The sequence below is a fragment of the Lissotriton vulgaris genome, chromosome 1_1 (genome assembly GCF_964263255.1).
Source record: "Lissotriton vulgaris chromosome 1_1, aLisVul1.2, whole genome shotgun sequence".
Classification (NCBI taxonomy): domain Eukaryota; kingdom Metazoa; phylum Chordata; class Amphibia; order Caudata; family Salamandridae; genus Lissotriton; species Lissotriton vulgaris.
The window spans coordinates 2049360396-2049383445 of record NC_141685.1 but is presented as its reverse complement, the minus strand read 5'-3'; the positions used below and the strand labels follow the sequence as shown (position 1 = coordinate 2049383445).

Here is a 23050-nt window from a genome sequence, read left to right as displayed (position 1 = left end):
GGAGTACACTTGGGAAGTCCCAGGACACGGATTTGATGCGAATGGAAGCTTTCCCTTTGCGAGAAATCGCGAATGGAAGCTACGTTCACGTGCCCTGGAGTAGGGGGGATTTGGCGGCATTTACCAATTCCTTCCCAAAGCTTAGGGATAATCCCGTCGAGTGGTATAAACAGGTAGAAAGATTCGTGAAGATCTCGAAGGTACTGTGGATCGATTTGAACACACTGTTCGATATCGTAGTACCCGGAGATTTGTGGACGGCGTGCAAGCCTAGTGTCGAATGGCCTAATTGTGAGCCTCCGAGAGATACCCGGACGAATGGTCCATCAGTTAGAGTCATGGAAAAATACGAGAGAGTAATAACATGGCTAAAAGAGAAAGTGCCGGTGCAAGACATAGACTGGGTTAAGATAGATCGAACTACTCAGGAACCGAAAGAGACAGTTCATGAGTTCTATGAGAGATTATTGAAAGCATTCAAGCAGTACAGCGGGTTAGATGTAATGGATCCTAAGGACATTGGACAGTTTGTTTCAAAGTTTGTCCTCGGATTGAGACCGGAAATATGCCTAATGATCCAACAGCATCTGATCTGTTGGCAGAACAAACCTTTAGATGAAATTCTGAGGTATGCAAGGTACTGTAGTGACGAAATAGACTCTAAGGCAAAGAAGCTTAAAGAAAAGTTAATGCTAGTGCAAATGCAAGCTGCTGGAAAAGATAAACCACGGCAGCAGGGAACAGGAATGCAGGCGAAGAAACAGAATAATCAGAGCAGAGATGAGGAAGAAAGACCGAGACCGAGAATGGATATCGCGACACTGAAAAAGACGACGAGATGCCATCAGTGTAACGAGGTGGGACACTGGCGACGCGAGTGTCCTTACAATGTTGAGTCAGGGGAATTAGAGCTGGAGGAGGAAGAGGTTCAGAACAACATGGTTAAGGGAGCCACAGTCCCGAAGGGCAAGTTTGTCAAAGGGGGGACTCAGACTCCTCGAGCCCCGTTTCCTCAACCACCTCGCATCTCAAACGGAGGGAAAACCTACAGACAGATGCCATTGTTTGTAGGAGGAGAGGAATGCTACTACGTTGATCCACTTACAGGGCAGCGGGCGAATAGGGAGGAAGATTGTACTCTAGGAGCCGCCTTGGAAGTAGATCAGAGAGGACCATACGTAGAGGCTGAAATAGCGGGATGTCCTACAACCTTTTTGGTGGATACGGGGGCCACTCGATCCACGTTGAGATCTGCGGTAGTCCCAGGTCTGCCAATATCAGGAGAAATGGTTCAGGTGGTAGGAGTCGCGAACAAAAGGATGACGAATCCCCTGACCGAACCAGTGTCAGTAAGGATAGGGAATTACAGTGACGAACATCAGTTTGTGATCTGCGATTCTAGTCCTGTGTGCTTACTAGGGAGAGATTTGCTGTGTAAACTGAATTGCACGATACATTGCACACCAGAAGGAGTAGAAGTGCAGACCAATGATGAGGATGCTGATTTTAAAGTCGTAAATTCACAAGAGTGTGTGGAACTATATCCTACCTTAACAGTGGAGGAGCTTCCACAGGACTTGAGGGAGAAAGTCTCAGCTGAGGTATGGGATTTTACTGGAGAAGAAATAGGATTGATCAAAGGAGTAGAACCGGTAAAGATCTTGGTAAGACCCCACGCTGAGTATCCAAGAACACCACAGTATAAGCTAACGCCAGAAACGATTGCAGGAATAAAGCCTGTGATCGAATCCATGATTAAACAGGGAATACCGAAGGAGATCGTGGGTAGTCCATGTAACTCCCCGATTATGGGTTTGCAGAAGCCTAGTGGAAAATACAGAATAGTGCAGGATCTTCGAAAGATTAATAACATTGTTGTCTCATGTTGTCCAGTGGTACCGAATCCATCAGTGATATTATTTCAGATACCGTTCCAAGCTGAATGGTTTACAGTGATAGATTTGTGCCAGGCTTTCTTTTCGATACCTTTAGATGAAGAGAGCCAGTATCTTTTCGCTTTTAAGCTGGAAGATCGCGTCTTAACATGGTGTCGTATCCCTCAGGGGTATACAGAAAGCCCATCGATCTTTAACCAGCTATTGAAGAAAAATCTTGAAAGTCTAGTACTGCCCAAGAATTCGGTTCTAGTCCAGTACATAGACGACCTCCTAGTTGCGTCAGAAACTGAGGAAGCTTGCAGAGAAGACACCATAACCTTGTTAAATCACTTGGCCGAGAACGGGCACAAGGTGTCTCCAAGTAAATTACAATATTGTAAGACTGAAGTGCAATACTTGGGCCATAGGATTGAAAAGGGAAAGCGGAAGGTGTCTCCAGACAGAATAGAGGCGATTATGAAAATGAACGCGCCTACAACACAAAGAGAAGTCAGGATGTTTCTGGGCATGGTCGGTTATTGTCGACAGTGGATAGCAAACTTTTCACTGAAGGCTAAACCGTTATTACAACTGACGCACAAAGGAGTAAGTGATCCGGTACCATGGGACAAAGATTGTTTGATGGCATTTTTGCAGCTGAGGGAGGACTTATGTCGCGCCCCGGCTTTGGGAATGCCAGATTACACTAAACCTTTTTTGCTTTACTGCTGCGAGAGAGAGGGATGCGCTTTAGCGGTTTTAGCTCAGATCCACGGAGATGCGCGCAGGCCAGTGGCGTATTTTTTGGCTACATTAGATCCAGTAGCCGCAGCGTTGCCCGGATGTCTCAAATCCGTAGCTGCAACGGGTGTCAGCATCGAGAGATCCGAGAGCGTGGTGATGGGACACCAGTTAGTGGTGTATGTGCCGCATTCTGTGGAACTGTTAATGACCAGGACGAAGACTCAGCATCTGACGAATAGCAGGCTCACACGCTACGAGCAAGTCATACTGGCTGCCGAGAATGTGACCCTAAAAAGATGCTCTGTCTTGAATCCTGCAACCTTGATGCCACTTCCGAATGAAGTGGATGGTGAAAATTGTACAGATCATGACTGCCTCGATGTGACTGAACTATGTACCAAACCGAGACCTGATATCGTAGATGAGCCATTGACAGACCCAGACGAAATTTTCTTAGTTGATGGTTCATGCGTAAGAAACGATGTCGGTCAGCTGAGAGCAGCTTATGCAGTATGCACGATTACCAGAGTTATAGAAGCCGCCTGCCTGGAAGGAGTACACTCCGCACAGGTAGCTGAAATTGTTGCTTTGACTCGTGCTTGCTTAGCAGGCGACAAACTTCGAGTCACCATATACACCGATAGCCAGTATGGTTTCGGGGTAGTTCACGATTACGGGCAGTTATGGTCTCAAAGAGGTTACATGACCTCCTCGGGTTCTCCCATTAGGAACGGAGAATTCGTGAGACTTCTGTTAGAGGCTTTGCAAAAACCTATGGCCATAGCAGTGGTCAAATGTGTGGCACATACAAAGAATCTTGATTTTGTGTCTCAAGGAAACCGCTATGCGGACGAAGTAGCGCGTTATTGTGCAGAACAGGGATATTCTCACACTGATGTCAAGGTGGGGGCAGTCCAGGAAAGAACTGAATTGACCATGTTGCTAGATACTGTAGATACATGGGATGAATTGAGAGCTGTACAGGAAAATGCACCAGAGGATGAGAAAAGGAGCTGGGAAACAGCAGGGTGTGTAAAAAGCGAGATGAATTTTTGGGTTTCTGCCGACGGAAGGGCAGTTTTACCAAATGAACTTGTTAGTCCAATGGCAAGGAAATTGCATGGATCAGCACACATAGGTAGAGATGCTATGGTGAGAGTATTCAGACAAACGTGGTTCAATCCTAAGTTTAGAGTAGCGGCAGAAGCAGTATGTCAGCGATGTGCGATCTGTCAGCAACTAAACGTGGGTAAGAGAACACCAGTTACATTGAGTCACATTGGGAGGTCTGGGGGGCCTTTCAATAGGATGCAGCTTGATTTTATAGAAATGCCTCCATGCAACAGACTTAGATACGTTTTAGTGATTGTCTGCATATTTTCTAGATGGGTTGAGGCTTACCCTACACGTAGGTGCGATACACTTACAGTAGCAAAATTGTTGCTTAGAGAGTTGATACCGAGGTTTGGGGTGCCATCCTCTTTGGAATCGGACAGAGGAACTCATTTCAATAGCGAAGTGGTGAAGATGCTATGTTCAGCTTTGAATATTGATCAGAAGTTACACTGCAGCTATCGACCAGAAGCTTCAGGGATTGTAGAACAAATTAACAGTACCATCAAGTCCAGACTGGCTAAAGTTTGTTCATCGACATCCCTGAGTTGGCCAGACGCACTTCCAGTGGTTCTTATGAGCATACGTAGCACACCTGATAGAAGAACAGGCCTCTCTCCACACGAAGTGCTAATGGGGAGAGCTATGAGATTGCCATCGCTTCCGACTGCAGCGCTAGTGAACATCACAGACGATTTGATCTTGGACTACTGCAAGGGACTATCTGATGCCGTTAATTCTGTGTCCCTCCAGGTCCAGGCTGCAGAGGTTCCATCAGCACAAGACTTATGCCATGACCTGAGTCCGGGAGACTGGGTCCTGGTGAAGAAGCATGTAAGAAAGAACTGCTTAGACGTGCGCTGGAGAGGACCGTTTCAAGTCATACTTGTAACAAATACCGCAGTGAAGTGTGGAGGTCTGCCAAACTGGATACATGCCTCACACACCCGAAGAGTGCCAACACCTTCAGAAGAAACAGCTCCTCTCTCGGATGAAAATCCGACAGGAAGCGGAGAAGCCATAGAGGGGGAAAGCCAAGCTGTGGAGGTGATCGAAGAAACTGAAACTGTGTTGGAACAGGACGACGAAGGTCAGGACACTAGTGGGACCGAAGTCGCCTCAGGAGAAGAAAGTAATTGGGAGTCCGACACAGATATCGAGCAGACTGAGAGTGACCAAGAGACAGGTCTTAGAACAAGGAGCGGAAAGACAAGGAGTAACGAAGCCAGTTGGCCGGAGAGAAAGAAAAGGCCAAGTTCGGAAGAAAAGAAAGAAAGAACTCTTGTCCCGATCGCTGAAGAATCGGATCAGGAGGAAGAAACGACAGACTCAGGAACTGAGAGTCCACGAAGATCGAGAAGGGTACGTGTGCCCTGCAGAAGGTACGCCACCCCAGAGTGGACTTATCTAGCAGATGTCTTGGGGACAGAAATCTGGGAGAGTGAAGAGCGTGAAAGTAATCGATCTCGATCCATTTGTGGCAGTGGAGATATGGATGTTGACGCCTGGACTCGAGACTGAGGGGTTACTGACTTTCACACTTCCCATACCCCCATACTTGAGTCGGATTACAGATTTAGTGTTGAACAGATTACAATTTCCAACATTTGGTCATCAAATATCAGAGGAAGAAGATAAAGTCATTCGGTTTGAGTTGTTGGAATTTGTTGCAAGAGCTGCAGGTACGAGAATAATTGTTGATACATAAAGACTGTCGTATATAAGTTATAAAGAAGAAGATAACCTAGCGCCGAGTGGAAAGAAGAATAAAATTAGGGATTACATTTAGAGGACGGAGAAGGGCTAGGGTTGTCTGCTGCTAAAAAGAGAAATGACATTTTTGTGAAAGAAGAGACTTTGTTGATAAAAAGCACTTTAAAGCCTTAGAAAGCAAACAAGCAACCAAGGACTGGAAAGGAGAACTTTCGCTAGAGAACGAGGTACGCTGTTTGATAACATGGAGAACGGCAACCCAAACAGAAAAGCTAGATGTATAGTAGGTACACTTATAGCAGTAGTGATATTTCTCATAATTATAGTAGTGACAATATCTTACACAATAGGACATGAGAACGATAAAGAAATAGTAAATGTAAAAACTGTAACAACTTTGAAACCTGCTCTTGTGGGGAAGAACGAAGAGAGCAATGTTATACGTGAAAAGGCGTTACTTGCAGATGAAGCTCGTAGATTGCACGTAGACGAGTCACAGGGAAATTTTAGGTCAAATGCATACGCTAAACTGTTATATGAATATATCGATGCCATGGAGGCCAAGGATTGCTACGTTTGTATGCAATTGCCGGCTTCTGTAGACGAAGGCATTAGATATCATCATCTCCCATTGACTTATGGGATAACATGTAGTTTACTGCTTAGCATATTTTATGGTAGAGAAGGATTTGAGTACTACTTTTCAAATTATGATTCGGTACTGCCTGAAGTTCCGAATTATAAGCAAATGAATAAGTGGGACTATTACAAAAAGGAGGATAGACTGGCTAAATTCTTTCTTCCTTGGGATACATTAGATACATCATATGCACGTAGAAATAATCTGACTTGCAAAGTGTCAGAGGTAGAGAAAAGGTTTATTGCACAAGTAGATGACCGATACAGAAGGCAGAAGATTCTAAAAATGTCAGGACAATGGAAAATAGATTGGACAGAAGAAGAGAAGGCACATAAAAAGAAAGGTAGCAATGGTCCAATAGCATTGGATAGAACGCAGAAAGGAAAGTTATGTTTAACTCGAAGCAAGACATATTATGAGAGTGAATTTGTAGGTGAAGTTAGTTGCGAGCACTCTTTTAAATTGGAGTACTACACGAAAGATTTTATGAAAGGGATGCAAGCTATTCCGAATGTGTATTTTGTATGTGGGAGAAATGCCTATGTAAAACTACCTGACAATTGGTATGGTTTGTGTTACTTGGCAATTGTCTTCCCCAAAATATATCATGCAAAGGATTTAGCGATCATAGAAGGTAAGGCTTCGACGAGAACGAAAAGGGAAGTAGGAGATGCAGAGGTAGTAGGAGATGTATTTGGAGCGATGTTTCCATTGTTAGGCTTGATCCTTAACGATGTTAAAATTAGGAGGTTAGCGACAGTCGTAGATAGATTGTCTGCCAGTACTGCAAGGTCATTAATGCTAGTAGAAGGTGAGATGCAGTCGATTAGAGCAATGGTTCTTCAGAACAGACTTGCTCTAGATGTAATACTAGCAAAAGAAGGCGGAGTTTGTAAAGCTTTGAAGGTTCAGGAATGTTGTACTTATATTCCTGATAATTCAAAACCACTTGAGAAAGTCATACGGAACATTACACAGATTCATCAAGAAATCGAAGATTTATCAAAAATAAATGTTTGGGAAAAAGTTGGAAATGGAGTGGGAAAGGTTGGAATTTGGTTTGCTAATCTTGGCAAAAGTATAATATGGTACATATTAAAACCTGTATTAATAGTATTAATTTGCATAATTACATTATTAGGATTAGTAAAATTATATAAATGGTATAGGTCGAATCAGTTACAAAGATCGATGAGAGATCAAGAAAGGAGATTAGCTACGTTACAAGATCAACAGTATAAAAGTCTGAGAGCACTCGAATCGATAAAAAGAGGAAATGAGGTAACTAGTTCTGTATAAGAGGTTGTATTCAAATTGCTTTTAGTGATGACTCCTAAAAGTCATCAAAGGGGGGAACTGAGAGAGCGCAATTTGAATATAAAATATATAGTAGCCATATTTAGACATATATGTTATAAACGTAGGAATGAAACACATATCGTAATGTAAAGTTGACGATAATAGCATAAAGGTCAACTAACGTGATAACATGGTATAGGAAATGTAAATGTATTCACATGTTAAACATGCATTGGATTTAGAAGGCCCGTATATGTGATGGGTAGACATAGAAATGTGTAGAAATGCTTATGAAATGTAGAACGTGCACAGTAGAATACATGTACGTGTATAACTTTAAAATGGAGTAACATGAGAGAAAAACGTAGGGAAATGTAACGTGGAGAAATGTGCAGAGAATTTATATAACGATGTAACCAGTGAGAATATAAAAGTTATACTCTACGTAGTTTATATTCTAGGTAGAATGTATTCAAGCATAACTAAGACTTTGCTAAAAAGTACGAATATATAAATGTATGTTAAAGGTTACACTGTGTAGAGGGGTTTGTAGGAATGCTGGAAGAGTTTAGGTCATTTGTGATTATAACCCGACTGACCAAGAGTTCGCAGGAGCTTAGTCAAATGTATGTAATTTAAGGGGCTTGTAAAAGTCGTAAATAGCTTGATGTGGACGTGAGAGCCAAGAAGTCTAGCACTTGTTAGATTTAAGGTGACAATGCCGGACGGAGCTTATTGCTCGTACGTGAGGAGAGACACTTAGAATTTGAACTGTGTTTTGACAAGACCATTCACAGGACCTAGAAGGGTCAAGTTAAGCGAAATGGAGTTAAAGTCTTGTCTAAGGTCATTTGACTTTTGCGCTAAAAGTGTCAATGAAGGTAGCCAGCGAGATGATGAAGATGACATCTAAGGAGAAGGGTCAACTTAACGAACGACGCAAGGAGTGGACCAATGGAAGAAGCAAGAAGTTGACATCATCGGGGAAAGTCCGTGGTGGGCGTCAAGGGGCGTTTCACCCACACGATGATTGTGTATTTTAGGGACAGCACCCCGGGGAGGAGAGCAGAGCAATTAGCATTAGGCTAAGGCGAGAGCGAAGACAAGGGTAGATGCCTTGAGCAGATGCGCTGAGAGATCAGAGCGCAAGGGAGCAGTAGGCCGAGGACCCTTAGAGAGAGCGGATGGGTAGGCAGAAAGGGTACTGCTTCTAAAATTTAAGAATTCCTTTAGAGGCTAAGAGAGTTTGAACTTCTTTGGGAGTCAAACTGCTGACACCTTTTTAGGGAAGAAACTTTCGAAGTAGGGATGTCACATAGCATAGAGTAGGGACAGTTTTAACTTGATTATTTTATCTTACTGCAGATGACGCAGAAGGAACCACTTCACGCTGAAGCTTTGATTGCGGATCTAGAGATTAATTTTGTATTTTGTATACTTTGAGATTTATTCTGTAAGGATTGTATTACATTCAAATTAACTTCATATAAAACTCTTAAAACTTCATCAGTTGTAAGTGGTTCTTCAGAGTGACGTCAGTTAATGGGGTTTGTCTAACCTATGCGGGGGTGGTCCTTTCCTCAATGACAGATACGAGCGGTCCAAAACAGATGAATGAGAAAATTTATTAAATTGATCATAATCATAATTTGATATCAAAATCTCATTCCCCGCAGTAGTGTGGGCCCTGTAGTGGAAAGTGAAGTGTTGTGAAGAGGGGTTTAAAGTTTTCCAGATATTCACATCCCCCGTGCTGCATAAAAGTCTGCTAGTTGGGTTTTAGGAGGTGTGGTCTACCTAGGGGGATGTCGGTTGTTAAGTGCCATATTAAAATCCACTCCTATCAGGAACTGGTGCTTGGAGAATGAGCGCACCTATGTCAGGGAGAGTGACGTTATGTAAAGCCGGAGGTACATAGACAGATATAATGTTAATCTTCCCCCCTTCCCACATGCCTGTCATAGCAGCATATTGGCCCTGCTTATTGATTGAAAGTGGGAAGCATTTTCAAAGAAAAATACCCTTCCCCTTGGAGCTGGAGGTGTAGCCTGTGTATACCACCATTTTGTAGCCCCAACGGGCAAGTGCTTTACATGTATTCCTGCAATAGAATGATGTCCGGAGAGTGTCGCTTGATCTACTGGAGCACTACTCCCCTTTTTATAATTTTTGGCCCCCAGTCCGTTACCCTTCCAGGATAGGAGGCAAAGCTCCGGGATCTCTGTATCTGTTCCTGCGCTCATATATCTATATAGGGTCTTTTCCTCTCCACCCCTTGTCATCGGATCTTTTTAGACTATTGTTTCTCACCCACATTAAATCCATCAACCAAATCAAGAGTTGCAACATGGCGTACCTAAACCTAAGTTTCCATAACAAAGAAAGTATACATCAAAAGTGCAGGCATGTCTGGCTGGCCGTAGCAGGACGGCTAGCCTAAAGGACATGGACACTTTGCAAAGTGCACAGGCAGCCCACCCTCTTCCCTGCTGTTACCATGCAGCAAGCCCGCCCTGTCCTGACACTCGATATCAGGACGGGAGGAGGAAATATAAAATGGTAATAAATTAACTTTATATCCATTTTATTTTTCATCTCTGGACACTTTTTGGGGCCTTTTGGTTAATGGGGCGAGCCTCCTCTGCTCAAACGTAGGAGGTGCCCCTCCCTGAGGACGTTTGTGAATAAACAAAACTCTACAGAAAAAAACAATCTAGCAGATAGACTAATCATTCATTAATGAATTCATGTTACAGTACCAAAAATAAAACATGATTTAACCATCCTACCTGCTTTCCTCATAAGCATATGTTCTGCTTCGATGCCAGTGATCTCGGAAACGGTGGTAAATACATGAGCACAGTGAACGGCCGCGCGCTCCATGCAGTATCGATGGTAGATCTCTCTGTCCCCAGCCTCTTTGTCAATGTTGAACTGTTGAGAAAGGTAAATACTTAAGCCACAACATTTGAAAACACATTCATACTCCTTTAGTTAGTGTAAAAATGTATAAATTGTAAAAATCCATAACTGCACTTGAGGAAATTCCAGCTGACCAACAGGAGGTGAGTTATCTGTGAAAGTTACAAGGGACACTGAAAACAGGGCAAATCACAATTCGGAAATGTATGGAATTATGAATTCAATACTTGGAAAAGGCCACTATAATGTTGCTCCCTCACAGCATCTATGCCATCCAGGAATTCCAACGTCCCATTTTTTTACAATTCTATCACCCAGTTAGCATTTTTATATAACAGAAGATATTTGATCAATTTTAGTTGAGAAACGCTTTTATACATGTTGTGATCTGCAGGGCATCCTAGACAATGACGAATGCATGCCTGAATACGATAAACAAGTTTTAAAATACGACTTGTTACAGAATTATGTATTTTAAAAACGCCAATGCAGTTTTGAAGCAAAATTGAATAAGGTTATTTTATTAAGGCCTTTGTTTTTGTTTTTGGCTGTAATTGTTTATACATTTTTAAAGAAAAAACAAAAACGAACGTCTCAATCTTGCAAACGTTTTTTAGTATGGTAACTGTAAAGGCTTCAGTTAAATTAACAACACAACTCTAGTGATCCAAATCACATTGTGGTCGTTGACTGGAACATGAATCCACCCTGACATCACATGCCAAGCAACTCACCAGGAACAATTACAAAGCCTATAGTGAAATCATTCACAACATCGGGGACACTGGCTATTGGCGAGACTCGATGAACAATCAATCCAAAATTTAAGTATATAGGTTTTCAACATTAATTTTTTCAAAGGAATTTCGCCGGGCAAGATCAACCATAAAACTGAAAATTGTAATATAAAAGGATAATTAAAATGTGATTTTAAAAAAAACCTATCCATCTCTGGGTGCACAACACACGGCAATTGCTTTCATAATTATTTTTTTTTTATGTAGCCAATATGGATACAGTCTCCTGTCTTTTTAAAATCGATTAGTGCATCCGAGCAAACAGGACAGCAAACATTCTTGTCGAAGAAAAAAGCGTTTCCAATAGATGAGAACACTGGAAATTGTCAATCAAACGAGTAGGAGCCGGACATTATCTAATCCACCATGGACTTCAATTGTCCTGTGGTAGCTGAGTGTCCTTGCATGCCACATTCAAAAGCATGCTGAAAGAGCATAAGCAGATATTTGAACAGGGAGTGAACTTGGTAGATATTCTGCGCTCCTGTATTAAGCAACAACCTTTTTGGAAACACACATGGTTGACAAGACATCCATTGATGGATATTTATTTATTTTTATTTTATATTCTTCTATAGCGCATGAATAGACCCCCGGAGGGGTATCTCCGCGCTTTGCCAGTGAGAATATCCTCAGATGTTAAGTGAAGAGGTGAATGGTGCATTTAGAGAGAGAGATCAGTTAATGGGGAATAGATGTGTTTTTAAGACCTTACGAAAGGTCAGATGGTTGGTCAGTGTTCTCATCTCAAGAGGCAGAGAGTTCCAAAGCTTTGGTCCAAGGTGGGCCAGGGCTCGCCCTCCTTGTCTGGCCTTTTTTATTCTAGGCACCTGCAGAAGCTGTTGGTGAAGTAGTGTGGCTCACTGGTTAGAGGCGGCAGACCCGAAAGCAGAGGACGGCCCGGGACCAGGGTTCGATTCCCGGCGCGGCAGGGTCGTGAACCAGGGTCAGCGGACTCGATAATTCTCTCACCTCGGTGCCCACTCTGATCAGCGTTCACACTCAGCAACTCTGGGCATTAGCTTGCCTCATCTTCACTAACGGCCCCACCAGACCGCCGGGGATGCCTGGTCTCACCCTGGAGATACCCATTAAGGGACCATCTCTCAGGGAAGCCAGGAAGGGTTTCGCAGCGGTCGAAGCGCCTTCGGACCCTCCGGGTAAGTAGTGCGCTATATAAATGCCTATACATTTACATTTACATTTACATTCCCAGAGCGCAGGGTTCGCCCAGGGGCATAAGGCAGGAAGATATTGGCCAGATATTTGGGGCCTTTGCCTATCACACTTTTGTGAATTGTGCATAGGGTCTTAAAATGCACTCGTTTCCTCACTGGTAACCAATGGAGTTTGGTCAGCAGGGGGAGGGAGGGAGTCCTGGGGGGGGCGTTGAGGACTATCCTTGCTGCCGTGTTTTGGATTACTTGCAGTTTTTTGAGCTGCCCTTCATTTGCTCCCAAAAGAAGGCCGTTGCAGTAATCCACTCTGCTGATGATTAATGCCTGCACTAGTGTTTTTCTATGGCAATCTGGCATGTAGGGAAACACTCTCCTTAGCATACCAATGGCTCGGAAACAGGTGCTTGCCACCTGGTTTACGTGGTCCTTGTAAGTAAGTGTTTGGTCTATTAACACTCCTAGGTTTCTCACTGTGTTTTTGGGACTAGGAACAGGACCTAATTCCAGGGGCCACCAGTCCGGTGTCCAATGTGTTATTGCTTGTCCAAACAGCATGACCTCCGTTTTTCCTATATTGCATTGGAGACAGTTTGCTGACATCCAAGCAGATATTGCTCTCATTCCCTCTGCGAAGGATTTTTTTATCGCAGGTGTCAGGTCTTTAAAGGGAAAGAGGAGTTGGGTGTCGTCAGCGTACGACACTGGTGTAAACCCAAATGATCTTGCTAGGTTGGCTAGGGGAGCCACATACACGTTGAAAAGTGTAGGGCTCAAGCAAGAGCCCTGTGGCACTCCCTTATTGAGCTCCCTGTGGATGGATTTGTGGGAGCCCAGCCTAACCTCTTGAGAGCGTCCTGACAGAAAGCTTTCCATCCATGCCAATGCCGTGCCCTCCAAACCTACGTCTTTTAGTCGCTCAAGAAGCACTTTGTGAGACACCGTATCGAAAGCGGCGGAGAGATCCAACAGCACCAGAATCATGGAATTGCCCCCATCCAGTGCCATTCTGATGTTATTGGTCACTGTTTGGAGGGCAGATTCGGTGCTGTGGTTTGGCCTGAACCCAGATTGGGAATAGTCCAGGCCCTCCGTCGCTTCTAGATGTTGTGACAGATACTGCCTTTTCCATCATTATCCCTTCCCCACAACACTTTTCAGCTAGAAGGAGTGATGAAGCACTGGAAGAATTGCATCAATACCTCTGCTGCCAAAATATGTGTCCTGCAGACAAAGCGATCTTAGTTTTTCCCCACACATTGCGACTGGATGAGACAGCTGGCTCAAGAGCATCGTATGAGAGTACTTTATAGACTGCTGGACCCACACCAACCTTTTGATAAGGGTTGGGCCCGTTTTTGCGAGCCCCATAGTACCCTAACCGCTGAACTGTTGATCTATATGTCATTATAGCCTTTCCTTTATTTGTCTCTTTCTCTACTGTTAATAGAGTACCATGCTATAGAGAAACTTTAGGACGTTTCCGAAATTATTCCCCCCTTCACCCACATGAATGATACCTGTGAAATATTCTTGTCTTAACATTTATCTTTTTGTTAACATCTCCTTCTCCCTGCTTCTCCACTTATCATCTTTTATTACTTTCCTTGTGTTATTTTTACGACTTTGAAACTTTGAAAGTCATGGGCGGTCTGTCAACGTGGGCTCTGGGGCTCCGCTCCCCTTAATTTCCCCCCTCCCCACAAAGGCTGAGGCTTATTTAAGTTAAGTAGTGCTTCGTTAAAAACTAAAAATGCCCACAAATTCTCACTGGCTGGGGGCTGCACTCCCCCTCAGGGAACTTTCCCTCTAACGGAGGCTGCTCAGGTGCAATGTAACTTGACATCTGCCTGCAAGAACCTTTGCCGGGCCGACGATCTCACAGCCCTGAGGCTTGTGAGGTCATCATCAGTCCTGCAAAGCCATTGCCTTGTGGACTAGTTTCCACCCCCTGGTGACGTCTAAACAGAGTTAGCCCCGGACGCTTCGTGCTCACGCCCTGTAATGCCAGAGGCTTCACTTCAATCAGGGGCTGGAGAATATTCTCATCCCACCCTTTTCCAATTCATCACAGAGTGAGGTGGGATCAGTGATCATTACTGACTCCACCTCACCCAGTGATGAGTTAAGAAAGGGTGGGGTAGGCTGCAGGCATGGAGCAGAGAAATCGAGGCAGGATTAGAACATTTTGAAGACACACTGCGCAGACTCGAGATCTCTACTTCCTGCGCTGCTTTTAGTGAGAGAGGTAGCGGACTGCGATGGGTATTTCAACTCTGCAAAGGTGCCAGGCTATAGCTTCTGCTCAGATAGTGCACCCCTTTGTGCCCCTCCGGGTGGAGCTGCAAAAGAGTGGTGGAGCAATTGAGGGAACAAGCACTGGTAAATGCATTAGGTTTCGCCAATGTGATCAATAATAAGCTGTTGTCTGTTGTATGTTGTAGCTTGCTGAGTATTTGTACAATATAAGTAATAAGTCTCCTAAAGTGTTATGAGTTGATTATGTACAAAAAGGCAATATAGTGTGCTGTTACTAGTGGTATAGTGCGAGAAAGTAATAGCAACATTTTGAAAAATGAAAAGAAAGAGGGAAATAATAGAATTAATTGATGTAATGACAATATTAAGTGTTTAAAGTAGTCCTGACAACTTTTGGGCCCGGTGCCACTGCACTTGCTGCACCATGGAAATCATGCACCCAGTGCCTGCAAGGTAAGTGCCTTTTTGACTGCCTGTTTATAAGTCAAATAGAGCAATAGCTGGTGTTTAGAAGAGTTATGACAACTTTTGGCCCCGTTGCCACTGCACCGGCTGCACTATTCAAATCATGACCCTATTGCTTGTAAGGTAACTGCACGTGTGACTGCCTTTTTAGTAGTAAAATATTGCAATATTTGCTGTTAAGTGGGGTTCCTAGAGCTTTGGGCCCTGGTGTCACTGCACCTGCTGCACCAATAAAATCATGACCCTAGTGCTTGCAATGTAACTGCACTTGTGACTGCTTATTTAGTAGGTAAATATAGCAATATTTGGTGTTTAGAGGAGCTCTAAAAACTTTTGGCTCTGGTGCCACTGCACCTGCAGCACCATTAAAATAATGACCCTAGTGTCAGCTAGATAACTGCAATTGTGACTGCCTGTTTAGTAGCAATATTCTGCTTTTAGTTGGTTGCCTAGAGCTTTTGGCCCCATGCCACTGCACCTTCTGCACCATTCAGTATCTAGCCCATTGCAATTTTGTCTGCCTGTATAGTAGTAAAATATAGCAATATTGGGGGACAGATTTACAAGTCCCCTGCGCTGCCAGTGTTTCACTTTTTGTGACACACTGACAGCGCATTTTTCTGCCTCATATGTACAAGGACAGGAAAAGCCAACCTGCATGGCTTTTCCTGTCCTTGTAAATATGAGCCATTTACACGCAGCACTTTACTGGAAAGGGGCGCTCCATGGGTGTTGCTGTGGGTGTTCCTACGGAACACCCATGGACCCGGACACATTTCCAGATTCATAAGAAATCGTAAATCTGGAAATGCATTTGAATGCTACTTCTCCCCAGGGGAGGCGTAGGGAGGCGCAACGAGGCGAAATGTATTCATTTCTCCTCGTTGTTTTCCTCTTTCTATGGGTGCTGCATTTTGCAGCACACATAGAACGAGGATATAACCTATAATGATTGTTTTTGTACAGGAAGGTGTCCATTCCTGCACATAAATAATCCTTAAAATAAATGACATTTTACAAGTTCTACATGTGCAAATGCAGCACACTTAGAATTTGGAAAACACCATTTCTGATTGTTTATGTGCAGGAAGGGAACCCTTCCTGCACATAAACTATCATCCCTGTGACGCAGGCATCCTTGCACCATGGTGCAAGGGTGCCTGCATCGGCGCATGGAAGCAGTTTGTGCGCCAGCGCAGGGGGAAGCACAGAGATGCAACATATTGTTGTAAATTTGTTGCATACTTGTGCTTCTAAAATAACGCAGCGTGATGCAGCAAAATGACTTGCTGCACGTGCTGCGTTAGTTCATTGTAAATCTGCCCCTTGGTGTTTAAAGGAGTTCTGACAACTTTTGGTGGGGTCATCATCTTGCTCCGCCATCGGCAGATCATCAGAGAATTCGTAGGAAAGGTAGAGTGTATGGTACATCCATAGCTTGTAGCACTGCTTCATCAATCTGCAGGGACGCAAAGGCACTTACTTTGTTGTACCAAGGGTTACCAGGCGCCTCAAATATGAATTTAAAGTGGTTCTTTAATGAGATCATTAGAGCCTTCTTGGACTCTATAAAGAATTTCAGCATGGAGGCTTTACAAACGAATGATTGAGTCACTAGGCCCAGTTCTAACCTTAACCTTGTGTGTATTGCAGCTGTTGGAAAAATTTCCTGTAAGAACCCTCTATCAGCAAGTGACAACTGACCTTTGGACACTTGCCCCGGATTGCGCCTGTCAGCTTCAGTCGCCTTCACTCCTAGCCGCACCGCTTCGCGGGTGCCGCATCGCAGACACCGGCAGATGGGGAAGCAGAGTGTGGACTGTGGGAGCCGGAGGGGAGCAACACCAGCAACAGGGGAGAGACGCTACGCGGCAGGGACTCGCTCTCCCAGGAGTCCCTGCACGCCAACCATCACCTGGGCTGCGCCCCCTGTCAGCCCCGCCCCTAGCCGTCATACTGCCTACATAATTGGATCAGTGTCCCGCGGCGCGGGACGAGCTGGGCGAAGCCCGGGCAAAGGGCGGGCTGTCCACGGTCGTCTGAGGCCGGTTGAGGCTGGGCTGGGCTATTCCCCTTGGTTTATTATTTTTCTACGTACTTGGCGTATTACAACGGTGATCCTTTTTTTCGTCTTTGTTCTAAGGTATTCACTGTGTTTACTAGATTACTCTGGTCTGAGGTGTAATGGCGGCTCAGCCAACCAAGGGAGGCAAGGATGGTGAGAAATTTAATGCTGTAAGCATTCTGGGTACTTTGGACAATTATTTTACTAGGGTCTCTGTTGCACTGGAACACAAGATAAGTGCTGTCGAGAAAAGATTATCAGCTGAGAACTTTTTGAAACGTTCCTCTCTGGGGGTAATTCTGCATTGTACCACGCCTGAGAATCGCATAAGCCAATGGCTGAGTGACTAGGGTCTGCCCGAGTCCAGCATCGAACTAGATTCCCTTGCAAATATCCTTGAGGAAAACAACTCTTTTACACTGCCAGTTAGTGCTGATTTAGTCAAAATTCCCACTTGTATATCTTCACCCAATGGCTCTCCGGTCTGTTTGGTAGTTGACTCACCGCCCTTAAATAAAAGAGTGACAGGTAAAAGGAAAAGAAGGGGGGGCGGACCACAAAGTAAGAGAGCTAAAAGGTCTAAATCAACAAAAAAGGGGAATAAGCCATTGGGTGAGGGGGATCTGTATAGAGCCTGATAACATAGTATATCCTATTTCCTCCCTACAACTTCCTCCAGATGTGCATGGTGACGGGACTCTGGTGGGGCAGGTGGAACACCTGCTTCGTTTTTTTCTACTTCCTATCATTGAGAGGCTGAGACTAGTTACTGCTAGTCTGGACAAACTGGAAATTGCAGTCAAGGATAACTTGCAAATGTTACACTCCCTGATTGACGAAAAAAGTAAGGGCAAAACTCCTTCTGTGAATCCAGAACAGGTGGTCGCAAGAAGTGACCAAGCACCCACTGTCTGTAAATCCCCCCTGTTGAATGGAAATAAAACAGTGGTATATAGGGATGTAAGTCTAGTCAAGTTAGGTGATAAAAATACATGCCCTGAGTCATCCAAGGCCCTGAAGGGGGCATCGCAATCTCAGCAGGAAGCTCTCCTGGAACCTGATAGACTTGCTTCTGGGTATTTGGCTCCTAACAATTCTGATTTGGTTACAGGAAATCAATTCACACTAGACTTACCCCCCCAAAGTACACCCTTAGTGGTGGTCATGACTAATGTTCCCCCTCTTCGAGCTCGTTTAACTGAGGGGTTTTATCAACTGAAAACAAAGGTCACCCACTGGTTCACAAAGAATCTAGAAGAGGGTCGTGAAGTAGGACGTGACATACTCATGGTTCATAGAGTAGGATGGGTGGGTTGCTCAAGGAAGACCAGAGAGGGTGACTGCATAGTCATAAACTTTAATACCTCAAATGCAGTTGCCAGAATACTATGGGAGATAGAACAGTATTCATTAGCGAGGGGGCACGGTATCGAAGTCATGCCCCTCGGGTTCTTCTACAGACCAGGCACTCAGGGAAAACCCACCCAAAGGATTCCCACATGGAGGAATTTCACAAATCAAACTTACCCTATGGGAGGACATGGGATGCGACCTAAACCTTACTTGATACCATCTGGAACGTTGGCATGGGGAAGACTTAAGGTACAGAGGCGGAGTAGAAACAACTAATAGATTCAACGTCCTCTCTGGGCTTAATGAATGCGACTGACTTGCCTTCACTCAAGTAGGTAGCAATTCGATGCATGTCGCTAATCCCCTTCATGATTATCATTCTAAGGGGGTGGTCCCAACTAAGGGGAATTCTAATCTAGTTGAGTGTATTGACAATACCACCGACCCTGATATACCCCCGCTAGGCACTCCTAGGGAATCGGTAATAAATGATATGGAGGGTGTAGGTAGTTTGCTGGAACATAGCTGGCATCCGCACCAAATTGGACTCTCAGGAATGGGTAGATTTTGTAAATTGCTTCGATGTGTGTATGTTCCAGGAGACATGGATGTGTGAGCCCTGTTTTCTCCAAGGGTATCTGAACTATTCGATCCCGGCAACTAAAGGTCAAAAGGGTTGGCCAAAGGGTGGCCTGATTATATGGGTACGTCAATATCTTGTAGTGGTTGAAACTGGTAGTAATGATATCCAACTCATAAAAGTGGGTATGGGTTTATCCAGGTGTCTGGATATATACAATGTATATGCCAGGGGTTCCAATGGGGGGAAATCAGTTGTTCTTGCGGCACTGGTCTCCCTACTTGAAACACACTCCATGAATATTAACATCATTTTTGCTGGAGATTTTAACCGCACGTTTGAACCCCTGGACATTTGTGACAATCTAGTTGTGATGGACGAGGATATGCAATGGGGAGTTCCCAAGTTAAATTTAGACCCAATTAAACGTTGGTCTGAGGATATTATATGTTTGAATGCCATCTGTTTTGAAAGGGGCCTTAGGGCATTAAACGGGCGAACAATGAGTGACAAGGGGGGGGGGCTTGTACTTTCGATAACGGTCGAAATAGGAGTAGGATAGACTACGTTCTGTGCAGCCTCCAACTATGGAAGGGAGTCCAATATATGGAAGTAAAGCACAGGCTAGAAAGTGATCACGACCCTATGTGCATAGTACATAAATGGTGGCCATCCTCAACAGGGAAACCCGCTATAGAGTGGGATGGTGTTCCCTTGCCTGTCCCCACCAACGACATGCGACGGCTAAAATGGCCCAGTGTTTTGGCTAATCGACATTCTATGTTAGTATAGATATGGAGGTGGACAAGGCGATAATTGCCCTAGAGCAGGCAAACACAGTTGTACCAGGGTCCTACAAAATCACTGCTATACATGATAATCTTTTTAGTGTTATTAGATCCCATTTTCAGAAACGAGATAGGAAAACCAATAAGGCTCCTCCCAGTTCTGTGAGGTGGTATAACGCTCAGTGCAGGAAAGCCAGGCTAGTTCTGGGAATAGCTATTAAGAGTAGAGATCAAGTGGCTATTCGTAGTGCAAGAAGGATCTACAAGGACAATATAGCCGCTGCAAAAAAAACATGGGGTGAGAGGTATTGGAATGAACTAAGGGAGGCAAGTAGGACTAAAGATTCTAGGCTCTTCTGGAGCATTGTCAAATGGGGTAGTGGCGGTTTACCCAATTGCCCCGATAACAATGTCGGTGAGGAGGACTGGGTCAATTATTTTAAGCCACAATATGCATATAGCCACCCTGGTTCTGAGATGGATGGTTTTATGGCTGTATATCCCAAAGATAACTTTTTTAGTCACAGTGAGGTGTTGATGGCCTTAAATGCAGTATCAAGAGGAAGAGCTCTCAGTTTGGATGGGATCCCGGCGGATCTTTTTATTAATGATGGGGAACGCTTGGCCAAATATATCTTTCTTTTGATTAACGCTGTTGCCCAGGTAGCAATGGTTCCGTAATCCTGGAAGGGTGCCATTATTATCCCCGTATATAAGAAAGGTGATCAGGGTTTGCCAAGTAATTACAGACCCATAAGCTTGATAGCTACCATTCAAAAGGTGGTGGGGAGGATGGTGGTGAACAGGCTTATGTTGACGAGAACAATGCATTATCCCCTTACCAGGCTGGGTTTCGGAAGGCCACTAGTACGGTGGACCAGGTGTTCCGCTTTTCCTTGCTATGGTGGCCAACTGTGGTGCTGGGCGGGGGCAGCCTGTATGCCGCTTTTGTGGATTTGCGGGCTGTCTTCGACTTGGTTCCAAGGACCAAGCTGTGGTCAGTGTTGTGGAACCTGGGCCTACCGGAGGATTTACTGACCTTAGTCATGAGGTTGCATGAGGCGAATTTTGCCAGGATACAGTGGGGCAGTCAAGGTGAAGTCACTGCGGACTTCCCGGATGAGCGGGGAGTTCGGAAGGGGTGTGCAATGGCCCCCCTGCTTTTTTCCTTGTTCATCAACGGAGTAGTAGCTAGAATGCTGTCTGTTAATCTAGACGCCCCCTCGTTGGTGGACATTAAGGTCTCAATATTAATGTTCACCGACGATACTCTAATTCTATCAAAGACCCAGAGTGGCCTGCAGTGTGCCCTCAACATCTTTGAGGAATTTTGTGGGGAGCATGGTCTTGAAGTCAATACGGCCATTACTAAGTTAATGATTTTTAACCCCCACCGTAGTTTCCAATCCAGGCTGTCTATGAACCAGCGCCCCTTAGAGGTAGTCAAAGCTTTTACCTACCTTGGTATTTATGTAACCAACGATCTCAAATGGTCCCAGCATATTGATCTTGCGACATTAAGGCATAGACAATTAGCTGGAGCCCTCGGGGCAGAACACAGAAAATCAAAATCTAAACCAATCATGCCAGCCCTACAGGTTTATGAGGTAAAAGCCCTTGGCTCAGTACTATATGGGGCTGAGTTGTGGGGTTTTGGGAAGCTCGAGTCAATACAGAAGTCCGAAAACAAGTTCTTTAGGACAATTACTGGTCTTCCCAAAAGTGCCCCCCTTCTCCCCCTTAGATACGAGCTGGGCAGAAAGGCGGTGGTTGATTGATTTTGTATTGGAGACGACTCTGGACCACTCCAGAACTCAAGCACTATGCTGAAGGCTTTTTAGCGTTGATCAAAGTGGATGTATTCCATGGGATCAAATGGCTAAAAGATCTTGGATCCTTGTTATGTTTGTTGGGTCTCCAAACCCTTTGGGATAACCCGCCAGGCGCACTTTTTCCTAGTAAAAATACTGTAAAGGAGTTGTATTGGGACTATGTGGCTGAGCAGGATTGGAGAAACACTAATTCTAGATCTATGACAGGATGCCATCTGGAATCTAAAATCTCTCCTCACCATGAACTTTATTGGGACAACATAACAAAGCCCAGGGATAGGAAGCTTCTATGTCAACTGAGGATAGGTGCTCTTCCGCTCAGGTCCCTAACTGCCAGGTGGAGGGGTTTATCTGATACTTCCTGCCCCGTGTGTGGAGCTGCAAAGGAGACAATTGGGCACTTTCTATTCTCCTGTCAAGCCTATGCTGTCACTAGGCAAATTTGGTTAAAACCTGTATGTAAAAACTTAGGTACCAACAGTAGCATCATAGCCTTGAGAATCATTTGCACTAGTTCTTGTTTGCCACTGGCCATAGCAGTATCGAAATTTATGGGGTGGCTTGGTCCATTAGGCATAAATTGTTAGCCGAGTAACTGTTTACATCGGGATGCTTTTATTGAATCTACTTGATGTAGTTTGTACTTTATAGTATATGTATATTTATGCTTTTATGTAAAGTACTTGATTTTATGTGATCGAGGCAACTATTTAATACCGTTTTAACATTTTTGTATGTACTGTGCTTTTATAAGAAATACTCGAATAAAGCCTCTTTGAATTGAATTGCAATGTATTAACTCCAAGGCTGAGTCTAATGCCCCTGGGTAAGTGTGGTGAGCAAACTGTTGCCTTCAGTCCCCTTAGGAAAGGGGCAGACGAAACGCTACTTAAAAGACGATTTAGTAGGCCAGCGCAATATGTGATGGCAGCAACACTCTTCAACAGCTCTCACTTGTTCCGCCAAAATGAAATTTTTGCTAAACTACACACCGAGGTAATTATATTTTCTTGTTGGGGCAATTGTCTTGCTACCCAAGCGCCACGTTACATTCTTTTTGTTCCGATATCTTCCAAAAAATAAGACTTTTGTTTTGTCCTGGTTTACATGGAGACAGTTGGTCAAATTGAATGTGTTTAGTGCATTTACAGCCCGTTGTATACCAGTTTTTAATGTCCTCCACATACTGTATTATTTGCAGAATCATATTTCCTAACTTGGGAGGAACCCGACAACCAGACTCCAGTGATTTCCCCAAATCGGCAGTATAAAGATTAAACAGCGGGGGACCAAGGCGCAACACGCTGTAGACCGCTGGGGAACCCGTCCTGGCTTTCCCTGTGAGATGGTCCCTACTGGGTATCTCCAAGGTGAAACCAGGCATCCCAGGCGTATGTGGGGGGTCGTTGTGGAGATGAGGCAAGCTAA

General features: G+C 44.4%; 1 protein-coding gene across 3 annotated transcripts in view; it reads right to left on the bottom strand.

Moving 5' to 3' along the window:
* The window catches only part of GYS2 (glycogen synthase 2), a 610704-nt gene that overhangs the window by 303027 nt on the left and 284627 nt on the right, over positions 1-23050 (bottom strand). For all 3 annotated transcript variants that reach the window (XM_086920470.1, XM_086920476.1, XM_086920482.1), the window contains one exon: positions 10176-10320. In XM_086920470.1, the coding sequence (XP_086776596.1) occupies positions 10176-10320 (145 nt within the window). The remainder of the gene's footprint in view (positions 1-10175; positions 10321-23050) is intronic.